This window comes from Neovison vison, chromosome 6, assembly GCF_020171115.1.
Source record: "Neovison vison isolate M4711 chromosome 6, ASM_NN_V1, whole genome shotgun sequence".
Classification (NCBI taxonomy): Eukaryota; Metazoa; Chordata; class Mammalia; order Carnivora; family Mustelidae; genus Neogale; species Neogale vison.
Window position 1 is genome coordinate 83,912,793 of NC_058096.1, and position 12,405 is coordinate 83,925,197.

The 12,405-nt window shown below is 35.2% G+C and overlaps 1 protein-coding gene across 3 annotated transcripts in view; it reads left to right on the forward strand.

Moving 5' to 3' along the window:
• The window catches only part of MLF1 (myeloid leukemia factor 1), a 34,771-nt gene that overhangs the window by 7,613 nt on the left and 14,753 nt on the right, over positions 1-12,405 (forward strand). For all 3 annotated transcript variants that reach the window (XR_006385000.1, XM_044251682.1, XM_044251683.1), the window contains exon 2: positions 9,820-9,970. Coding sequence is in view for 2 of the 3 variants with exons in the window: in XM_044251682.1 (XP_044107617.1) it covers positions 9,820-9,970 (151 nt within the window). In the remaining variant the exon portion in view is untranslated. The remainder of the gene's footprint in view (positions 1-9,819; positions 9,971-12,405) is intronic.

Sequence of the window (12,405 nt, forward strand, 5' to 3'; positions counted from 1 at the left end):
AACTGGTTTTCTTAAGTGATGCATATTAATAAGAATAAACATTTTAATCTCTACACTAGTACCCATATTCTAAGCTGTAAATGTCCAGTGAATAATGGAGCTCTAAGCAAAAGGACTGTCTTTTGAACTATCCACTTTAAAACATCAGGTGGTGTGAAATCCTCTAACTCCACATAGTTCTATTTCTCTTTGTTTAAAAAAATTTTAATAAAACATTTCAAATATACACTACAAAAGTATAACAATTGTGTATCTGTCACCCAGGATTTCAAAATTTATACTTGTTGTTTTATCCATCTCCATTTCTGCTGATATCTCAAATGTATTTTAAAGCAAATTCCAGATTTCTTATCATCTAACCTCAATGTATTTCCAAATACATTTCTGAAAAATATGGTTTCCTTATATAACCACAGTACCATAGCACATGGAATAAAACACAATTATAATTGCTTGGCATCTTTGGCTTAAGTATCATCAAGATATGAAATACTTTGAAATAATCTAGTTTTTGAGGTAAGAATCAAAAAATTGTTTCTTAGACAACTCTTTATGGGTCTTAGAACTACTTGAAATTCTGTTCTTTAAGTGTAAAGAAGGAGATCCAGACACCAAATTCTGATTCCTTAATATTAAACTAGCTTGATCTTCAGTTCTTGCTTTCGGAAGCATAAACCAACTCCCTTTCTGCTCTCCAATGTGTTCAAACCTAAGTGGCTCCTTCTGTGCGATTGATCCATTTAAATTTTAAAATTGTTATAACTTCCCTATAATGCTAATTGCCTACAGTTCTGTTAGAGTAGTGATAGTAGTCTGTCAAATTTTCTATGCCTGTCACTCTTACCAATAAGACAAAAATCCCAGACTAAAAATCCCACAAGTATTCATGGAAAACTGACCTTGTTTATGATATTTTTCTGCACCGTATGTATAATACCTTTACTTGTATTTTTCTTAGTATGTTAGAGTGTGTTTTCAGTTGAGAAGAATGAGATATTAAAAATATCTAAATCTAATGTCTGGTGTCTTCATTTTATTGTATTTCCTGAGTGGACTTAGTACAATTACGTTTTTCCAGTTAATACCCAGCATTTATCTAAAGCGACTCTTCATTCTGAGAGACTCAGTTACTAATTTGATTAAGAAGCAGCAATGGCCACGGTCCCCAAACTATGGAAAGAACCAAGATGCCCTTCAACGGACGAATGGATAAGGAAAATGTGGTCCATATACACTATGGAGTATTATGCCTCCATCAGAAAGGATGAATACCCAACTTTTGTAGCAACATGGATGGCACTCGAAGAGATTATGCTGAGTGAAATAAGTCAAGCAGAGAGAGTCAATTATCATATGGTTTCACTTATTTATGGAGCAAAACAAATAGCATGGAGGACAAGGGGAGATGGAGAGGAGAAGGGAGTTGGGGTAAATTGGAAGGAGAGGTGAATCATGAGAGACTATGGACTCTGAAAAACAATCTGAGGGGTTTGAAGCGGCAGGGGGTGGGAGGTTGGGGGAACCAGGTAGTATTAGAGAGGGCATGGATTGCATGGAGCACTGGGTGTGGTGAAAAAATAATGAATACTGTTATGCTGAAAATAAATGAATATTTTTAAAAAAGAATAATTTAATTTTCCTGTAGAAATTTTTGTATTCAGTTGCACTAGGAGTATCTTCAACCTGTGCACACTGGAGAGAGCACTTTCCTTTTATGACTTTACATAAGATTTGTCAGTGAGCAGGAAAGAGGCAGTACAGTAGTGTTCCTAAGCAGATCAGTATGTAAAGGACAAGAGAGTCTTGGCAGGAGAGGAAATGGAGAACTAAGAGTACTGACATGTTGCAATTTTTTAGAGTATGGATTTGTCAAACAAGTGATTTGTAAAGTTGTTATCAATCATCCAGACCAGCGGTGATCCTAATGTGGATGCAGTTGGAAATTATCATATTGGTCAGGTTTGCAGGTAACCTGCTATTTTTATTTAAGTCATTATTAACTCTATTTTTATATTCAACAGTTTCTGTTAAAAGAATTGATATTGGTCAAGAATAAACAGATCTATGGAATAAAACAGTCTAGAAACACTATCATACACAGCCTCTGTATTAGATTTATTTAGAGACTACTCATCTTTTTATTTCTTAATACTTTGTAATATCATCAAGTGTACCTGGTCAATGGCACTGCTTTCTGAGAAGATTAAATTGTGATTGTTGGAACTATTGACACCTTATTCTTTATTTTTAGCAAAACTTTACTACTGAGATACTGTGTTTCTGAACTGCAAAGCAGTGATCTAATTTAACCATAGTAGTTTAAAAAAATACTTTGCACCATATACGATAGTCTCAATCATTCAAAACAATATAACAAATTTCTGCATTCAATTTTCAGGAATTATGTCCCAAGTTTAATTAAGGCAATAAGGCCTCAGAACTATACAATGTTTTTGAAGTGCAGTTTCTGCCCTAGAATATTTTTTAAATCTAATGCCTAAGTAATAACAGCTGGGAAATTACTTTATTAAAACATAACATTTAGAAGCTTCTCACCATAGACTTTGACAAGCTAATATATTTTTAGGGTTTTCACAGGATAGGATAAATTGGCATACTTTATTTTACAGCATTTTAATGGGATTTGCTGAGAGATAAGCTTTATTACTATTAAGAAAGAAAAAACACATTTATACAGTCTGGAGTGAACATGTGCATAGATTTGGAATTGCAGACTCTTTTCCCATATCAATTTTCCATAGTTACATGTGCCCTAGGAGACTTAAAAATTTTTTTTAATCTTAAAATTCAGTAACGTCCAACATTTGGTAATAACATAAGGTATTAAGGTGCTTTACATTTTCAAAAGTGCATTTTTGGCATATGTAATACATGCTTAGGCAAAAACAAAATGTACAGAAGAGTACATGTTTAAAAGACTCACTTCTCATGACAATGTGAGTATGCTTAATACTAAACTGTGCATTTAAAAATGCTTAAGATGGGAAAAAAGCTCAGTCAGTTATACAGTAATGATCTGTGCACTTCTCTGTATGTACTATACTTCAATAAAATAGCTTATTGAGACAAAAAACCAAAAAACAAAAAGAATCCCTCTCACCTGTCACCTTTGGCCCTCAACCATCTAGTTACCCTCTTGAATGCAACCACAGTGACCAGTTTGCTGTGCAGCTTCCTAGGGATATGTTCTATACATTTATAAACATATATATCTGAATTTTTTATACAGATGGAGGTATACTATATATCTTGTTAATCCTTCCATGTTAGCATATAAACATCTGCCTTGTTCTTTTAAAGGTGGCATAATAATCCATTTAAATTCTTTTAAAAGTACCGAAGAGCTTTTAATAGCTCTTTTCCTATTCTTTTTTAGTTATTGTTCTATCAATCAGTAAAGAAACATCTTCAGGCTAATTTTGGATAGTGGAGTGAGCAAGAGAGATATGTTCCTTTTTCTTAAGAAGCTTTTAATCTAGCAGAAAAGACAATATTTTCTACATGTTATTTTATTATCAATAGTCTTTACTTATAAAGAGGCCTAACACAGATAGCAAGACTATTTTCAACTTTTAAAAAATTTCTCCTTTGACTCTCAATAATGGTAACCTATGCCTTCTTTTTGTGGGAAAGGAAAGAAAAGTAGAAAAGAAAATAGTGAAGAGTACTTAAAAGAAAAATGATAAAATAGTTTGAATAGTCAATACTACTTAGAAATACTGGACTAGGATTAAAGCTTCAAAAGTGTGTCCTTTCCTACTTAGATTGGTTCAGTTACAGAAAACAAAATTTACTGACTTTAGGCAGAAAAGAATTTATTACAGGGCATTAAACAGGTTATAGAATGATTGTGATGGCTTAAGAAACAAACTCTAAATTGAACTTTGAAGAATGACTCCTAAAGCCACATCAGAGGTCCAGACCAGGGGGTTGGGGTGCAGTGGCCACTTCCCACACTAGGAATTGTTGAATTGGGAAGCTGCTGCTACTGCTGCTGGCTCTAAAGTCATGGTGTACCTGTGAGGACCCATACCACCAAAATGGATTTCCCTTCCCTGGCCCCTAATAAGCTCTAGGGATCACACTCGCAGTTCTGGTAACACTGCAACAAAAAGACTATGTTATTCTGTGATCATGTTTACCAAATAAGAGAAGTAATAGTACATACAGACTCTGCCACACTTCTGCTTTCTAGTTCTCAAATAATGGCCCATAATTGGCAGAACTTAAACCCAGAAACTTTGCTGCAGTAGAATCTAGGAAATTAAATCTTAACCTTTCTTTTTATGCGGTATAGAAAGGCACATTGAAAGGAGATTGAGGGGCGCCTGGGTGGCTCAGTGGGTTAAGCCGCTGCCTTTGGCTCAGGTCATGATCTCAGGGTCCTGGGATCGAGTCCCACATTGGGCTCTCTGCTCGGCAGAGAGCCTGCTTCTCTCTCTCTCTCTCTCTCTGCCAGCCTCTCTACCTACCTGTGATCTCTCTCTCTGTCAAATAAATAAATAAATAATCTTTAAAAAAAAAAGAAAAGAGATTGAAATGGGTTGAATGTGAAGAGCTTTGTAGAGGTGTCGGAAGATAGTGCATTCATTTTGAAAAAACTAACCAGAGATACGAGAAATTAAAATTTTGATTTTAAAATAAAAAAAAATTAGCTAAGTAGGATTTTCACAATCAAAGACTAAATAAGCAACCTGGGAAACTGAACCAAAGAATTTCTTCCAATATGTAGGACAAAATCACAGAGGCTTCAAAGTTCTACAAAGAAGGAACAGATAGAATAGTAAATATGCAAAGAAATATTTAAAGAACACTTTCTAAAACTAAACAAAGACCTAAATCCTTAGAACATAGATTGAAAAGGGAAATTTGAGGATTGTCAGGATTTTTTAAAATTCTATACCCAGATGCATAATAATGTAATTTTGATACATTAAAAAATATATACAGAAAAGAATCATAGATCTTTCAGAGAGTGCAGATTTTTTTAAAGATTTTGTTTATTGGAGAGAGAGTGAGTGAGACAGCATGATCAGGGGGGAGAGGAGGACGCCCAACTCAGCAGGGAGCCGGATGCAGGGCTCTATCCCAGGACCCTGTGATTATGACCTGAGCTGAAGGCAGACACTCAACCAACTAGCCACCCAGGGGCTCTGAGAGTGTAGATTTTTTAGAAAGAATAAGAACCACATTGTCATCACTCTTAACACTAAGTAAGGAAGGTAATGAAACAATATAGATTCTCAAAATAGTGAGGAGAAATGATCCAGATTTCTATGCCCAGATAAGACATTGTTTCACTTTGGGTGTGAAGAAAACTTAGACATGACGACTAAAAATTTACTGTGCTCAAAATTACTAGGTGTTAGAATCCAGAAAAGAAATAGTAAGGTATAAGAAGTAATGATCATTCAGAAGTAAACTAACCCCAACTTTTCTTGATAGAGGGAGATTGAACTAGAGCACTTGCCATCTCCTTGATTCTTTCCATGGAAACAAAGTTCACCTGTTTCCTCTCTTGAAGGTAGCAGGACAGATAAAAACCCAACTAACATCCATCCCATTCTGAAGTTTTTAATTTGGATGACTTGGAGAATAATGGCTGTGCCATAAAGAGGAAGAGCTGGCTAAGGGAAAAGACAGTGTGGGAAGTGTTAGGTTAAAGACTTACTACAATAGTAATAGGCAAATGTCCCCAAATTACTTTATTATTATTTGTAATTTATACTCTGAGTATTTTAGAAAGAATTACAACTTCTATTGTAAGATCAGTTCTCTATTTCTACTTCTGGCACAGTGCTTTTTACATAGGTATCCAGTAAATATTTGTTAAATAAATGGAGATAGTTGTTTTTTTTTTTAAGATTTCTTTTTTTAACTTGATAGAGATCACAAATAGGCAGAGAGGCAGGCAGAGAGAAGGGGGGGAGAGCAGCCTCCCTGCTAAGCAGAGAGCCAGATGCGGGGCTCGATTCCAGGACCCGGGATCATGACCTGAGCCTAAGGCAGAGGCTTTAACCCACTGAACCACCCAGGTGCCCCAAGCTAAAGACAGAGACCTAAACCCACTGAGCCCCCCAGGCGCCCCAAATGGAGATAGTTTGTATCAAAACAAGCTGAAATTGAACAGAGGTCATCCCTGATTAAATGGTTGAAGAGGTTAGATTTGTGTTTATTCATGTGAGGTTCTTAGAATGTCTTCACTAGGGTTGATAGAAATGCTTGCTTAAATGCAGATTATTGGGCCATGCCCCAGATATAATGAATCAAAAATCCTTGGTTGTATGTTTCAGGAATCTGTATTTTAATAAGTACCTCCAGTGATTTTTAAGCATGTTCAGGTTGAAAGGAATAGCCCCACAGAGGCCAGGGAAAACAAGAACAGATGAAAGATAAAGCCCAGAAGAAGTACAGATCTCCCTCAACTTAAGATGGAATTAACATCCTGATAAACCCATTGTAAACTGAAAACAGTGTGATTTGAAAATGCATTTAATACACCTAACCCACTGAACATGATAGCTTTGCCTAGCCTACCTTAATATGCCCGAACACTTAATTATCAGTCATAGAAATTCCATTCAGTTTCCTAGCACCAGGTTAATCACAGGCATTTTTTTTTATAGCATTTCAGTCTTCTAAGACTTTTATAGAGACTGGGAGAAATACTTGGAAATTGATTTAAATAATGTGATTTTAGGAATATATCAGTAGTAGGTGGAATAATTCCCCTTCTCCCAAAGATGACCATGTCCTAATCACCAGAATTTGTGAATATATTATTTTACATGACAAGGAGGCATTAAGGTTACAGATGAAACTAAAAATTTTAATCATCTTAAAATAAGAGATTAACCTGGATTACCCAGGTAGGCTCAATTTAATCACAGGGGTCCTTTAAATGTGGAAGAGTCAGAGAGACTTTGAAAGACTTTGAAAATGGGGGGGCGGGAAAGGATCACAAGCCAAGGGATAAGGGCCATCTCTAGAAGCTTGAAAAAAGGCTAGGAAGAAACAGACTTTCCCCCACAGCCTCTAGAATGAACCCAGACCTGCCAATGCCTTGATTGTAGCCCACTTATATCTATTCTGGGCTTCTGACCTCCTGAACTGTAAAAGTATAAATTTATTGTTTTAATCACTAAATTTATGGCAATTTCTTACATTAACTAAACTAATATCCAAGTTTTATATTTCTAATTTTAAAACATATGTCTCATTTCTCTGTCAGACTGTAAGTTCCTCTAGACCAATAATCAACTTCTGTGCTTGACACACAGTATACATGATAAATGTTCATTGAATTTGAACCATTCTATATATTACATGTTCTCTCCATTATTTGGGGAGAGTTATTTGCCCAACTCTTTCTACTCACTGGGGTGCATGCTACATGCTATCTGTGAGTAGCAGCTGCATTGCAATCAATACCTAGTTCTGAACCTCTTCCTTAGTGACTTGATTAGAGAAGAGGTACTCTTTTCAACCAGTTGGTTTTCTCTGGCTCAAGTGTTTTAGTACATGAGACATCTTCTAATCAGTGGTTTCATGGGCTTCTTGTGCCTTGGTTTCAACTGCTCTATAATAAGACTGCCTGTCTGAGAAACCCCATCCTCCTGAGGCTTATAGAAGCTCATATTTTAATTTGTACCATCCCAAACATAGTCTCAAAATTTGGTGAAATTTTTAAAAAATATTTTCTCAAAATGCAGAAAAGGACCTGCAGACAAACTACTTATTTTTATAGATTTACATCCGTTTCCCTCCCAGTCTTTAGATAAAAACCAGTATAATTGAAGACTTAGAATGGGGACAGTTTTAGATGTATTATGTACTGTTCCTTGGGATGTAATATTTATTAGTAATATATTGCTGCTGTAATTTAGTAGCTTAAAACAAGAAACATTTATTATATAATTTCTGTTGTTTAGAAATCCAGGAGCACCTTTCCTGGATGGTTGTGACTCAGGGCTTCTTAGGAGGCTGCATCAAGTTGTGATTCAAGGCTGTGGTCATCTCATGGCTTGACTGATGGGGAATTTACTTCCAAGTTCTTTCACATGGTTATTGGCTGGTCTCAAAAATCTGCATCTAAGCTCACCTATGTAGCCCTCACAGGGCTGTCTCACAGCAAAGCAGCGCTTGTCCCACAGTGAGTCATCTTGCTAAGACAATGCCTAAGCAGAAGCCACATTCTTTTGGAGACAAGTCAGTAAATCCAGCCCATACTTAAGGGAAGGGGATCATTGGGGGCCATCTTAGAAGCTGCCTACCACACATATAAATTAGTGAGTTCATTAGTTTACCAGAGACTAAATAATCAAGTTTATAATGTTCCTGACTGAATTTAAGTTTAATAATATCAAACAATTTTTTTAAAGACTCTATTTATTTGACAGAGACAAAATTTTACACTCTTGAATGCGACTTGTGAATGGGATAACATCAGGTTATGAACACTGGTATTTATACAAATACAAAACATGATTATTGTTATATGTATTTTTAAATAAAACACAAATATTTTTCAATGAAAGGTGTTTAATATTAATAATAGAATAATAGGGAGTGGCATTCATAAATGAATTAAGAAGAAAAGTTTCTCTTAAAGGACGGGAAATTAGGGGAATTTAAGGGAAATTAAGTTTCAACATACTCTGTGGGCCAGATACTGTGCTTTGTGCCTTCAGATTACATGCTTTAATCTCAACAACAGGGATGTGCAATATTATTCTCATTTTATTGCAGTGGAAATTTAGGTTCAGGATAAAGGCTTGAGTTCTAATTAATTCATGTACTACATATACAGAAGGAATACTATTCCTCAAAGGTTGGTGAAGGGACTACTTGAAGTAAGATCACCAGGGATGCATGTCCACAAATCACACCCAGAACTAGTAAATTAGATTGAGATATCATTGGGGGGACAGAAATATGCATTTCTAACCTGCTCATTGGTTGCTCGGTAATTTCAAAAAAAGTTTGAGAACGGCTATCTTAAGACATAGGAGATATTTTTTCTGTGGTGATCTCTGATACTAAGAGTTCTTAGAAACAAAAGTTAGGGGACGCTGGGTGGCTCAGTTGGTTGGACGACTGCCTTCGGCTCAGGTCTTGATCCCGGAGTCCCGGGATCGAGTCCCGCATCAGGCTCCCAGCTCCATGGGGAGTCTGCTTCTCTCTCTGACCTTCTCCTCGTTCATGCTCTCTCACTGTCTCTCTCTCAAATAAATAAATAAAATCTTTAAAAAAAAAAAAAAGAAACAAAAGTTAGCCTCATAAAGGTGATCTCTAGCTTTATTTTTGACTATTAGAATAATGTATATTTACAGTAGTCATAACCTAGCTATATTTCTCAGTGCTCATATTTCATAAATAAAGAGTTAAAAAAAATAAATTAGCCAGCATTCTTTATTGGTTCTTACTAGAATTTATATTTTTTTGGCTGCCTAAGATGACCTCTACCTGGTACTAGTATTTTTCAGTCCTTTTTTTGGCCATTTCCCTTAGGGCTGGCCTAAGCTACCTGAGATGTGTTACTTTGTATTTGCCATTTTCATACAATAAAGGTTAAATAAAGATGAATTTTTATTATATATAGATTAATTATAGTAGATAGGAAATGGAATAGTTTTTGTATTCATGAATAGTGGATCTTTGGGAGATAATTCCATTTGCCTAAATTCTTTTGTCTCTTTAACAAGACTATCAACACAAAATAATTCTTTGTAGTATTTAGCTACCTACTTATGACTTAAATTCCAAAACTTACTCTTGGATGATATATATTTTCAACAGTGATTCTTTTATTGCACACCGAGAAAGTATGCGACAGATGATGAGAAGTTTTTCTGAACCCTTTGGAAGAGACTTGCTCAGCATCTCTGATGGTAGAGGAAGAGCTCATCATAATCATATGAGACATGATGATGGTGAAAATTCCTTGACTGTAAGTTCTTTATTTTAAGTTAGTGAGAAGTCCCTATGGGATTTGCAGAAAATTATTACAGAAGAATATACATATCTTTGATGTTGTGGTATGAATAATGCTTGTTATAGAAATAACTATTGTATAAAAGGATGGACCTGTTGGAAAGCTGAATCCTTTAAAAATGAATTGTTAGCTGTATGGAATTCCATGATGCTACCAAAACTCTAGGATCATATTATAAGCCAAACTTAAAGCATTATTTTACGTATGTGTCTATAGTTTGTTCTGCATGGCTACCTTGGCCCTTCAAAACTTAGATTAACTTTTAATTGTATTTAACTTGCATAACTACAGAATATTTTCACAAGTTTTATCTGAGAGCCAAACTGGGAGGTTACAAACATATTCAACTAGAAAAAAAAGTCCCAGATGCTTATATATCTTAATTACTTTCTTCTCTGTTTATTTTATTTCTATTGCTTTTTCAGTCTCAGAAGTGGCAGTTCTAGAAAAAAAATCCACAGGAGTTTCTGGTTTTGGTTTCTATTAACTAGTTAAATTTTGTTTTTACATAAGTCTTTCATACTTAGACAAAACTATGTCACATGTATCGCAAATTAGAGAAGAAAAGGTGAGCCATATCTTGCTAGTATAAATTATAAATATACAGAAAAAATGAGTTTTGGCTAAAAGAGAGACTGAATATTTCAAACAGTCCTAAGAAGTTTGATGGATAAAATTAGAATTTACCATATGAAAGAAATTTTCACAATCCTTTTCTTATTATTCCAGTATGGATTATTTACATTCCAATTTGTTTTCTTTCAGTTAGTAAATAGTGGCATTTATATCTGTATTTTTGTACTTTTAGGACTATCAGTTTCCATAAAAGTCTAAAATTAAGATCTAAGGAAAAATTATCGAGGGCAGAAATACCAATTATAAAGACATTTTGACATTTTGTCTTTCAATGAGCATTGAAATATCTTGTCTATTTGCTATAAGCATAGCAAGGCAGAAGTAGGGCTCTATATAGTACTTTGTATTTATGTGCATAAATGAGCTACTTGTAGCTTTTGTGGAAGAAGGAAAAAGTGACAATTTTATTCCCAATGGAAAAAGACATTATATCGTATCAACCATCTTAGAATGCTAACATCAGTGCACTTTTCTCTTTTTCAAACTGTATGAAGACCCTTTACCAGCCAGGAGTACTGAGTATTGTCCTAAGGCAGTAATAATTTTTAAAATATAGATTTATAAGACAAACCGTAAGTGACTCTTAATCTCACAAAACAAACTGAGGGTAGCTGGGGAGGGGGGGTTGTGAGAAGGGGAGTGGGTTTATGTACATTGGGGAGGGTATGAGTTATGGTGGGTATGTGTTATGTGTTATGGTGGGAGGGTATTGTAAGTGCTGTGAAGTGTGTAAACCTGGTGATTCACAGACCTATACCCCTGGGGATATAAATATATGTTTATAAAAAATTAAAAAATTTTTAAAAATAGATTTATAGCAGAGTTACAGCAGATTTTCCAAGGAACATTCAGCCTCCCTTTTAGCCAAACTCATTTTATAATTTATACTGGTAAGAAATGGCTCTCCTTTTATCCCATAGGGTATGATATATTTGATATGTGTATGTCTAAATGTGGAAGACTAAACGTAATAGCAAAAATAAAACAACAAAAAAAAAAGATAGCCAAACAAACAATAACAACAAAAGGCCTCTATGCCAACCTGAACTTTTCTAAGTTCAGTTAGATGTGAAGGTAGAAACAGAAATTAAAAATTGACTGCAGAAGATGGGAAAGATTGCTGCTATTTGAAAAGAGCACAGCCAAGAGAACAATAGACTTTTCTGAGCATGCTAGCTGTTCCAGTCCATTTAAACTTTAATAAAAATTCATAGAAAGCTTCTTTCTCTCTAGTGAAGCTGTAAAGTTTTTCTCTAATTTTTAAAAGAATTTTCTTATTTATTTGTGAGAGAGTGCATGCATGCGCCCATGAGTGGAGTGAGGGGCAGAGGGAAAGAGAGAGAGAGAATCCTAAGCATCCTAAGTGATGACTCAGTATGGAGACTTGTGCTGAGCACAGGACTGGACCCCAGGACCTTGAGATCATGACCTGAGAGGAAATGAAGAGGCTGAAATGAAAGAGTCTGCAACTTAATGGACTGAAACACCTAGGCGCCCTAAACTATAAGTTTTTAAATGATTGTTTTCATTAAGCAATGAGCCATTAGGCTGCTGCTTTTAAGCATAGTGGATGAAAATCTGTATTTCAGATAGATATCATGATAATTTTTTTCTTTAGTTTTGGTCCATTACTTGACATTTGTCCTTTTTTTAGGGGAGAAGGAGCAGAGGCAGACAGAGGAGGGAGAGAGAGAAGTTTTTTTTTAAGATTTTATTTATTTATTCGAGAGAGGGAGGGAGAGCAGCAAGCACAA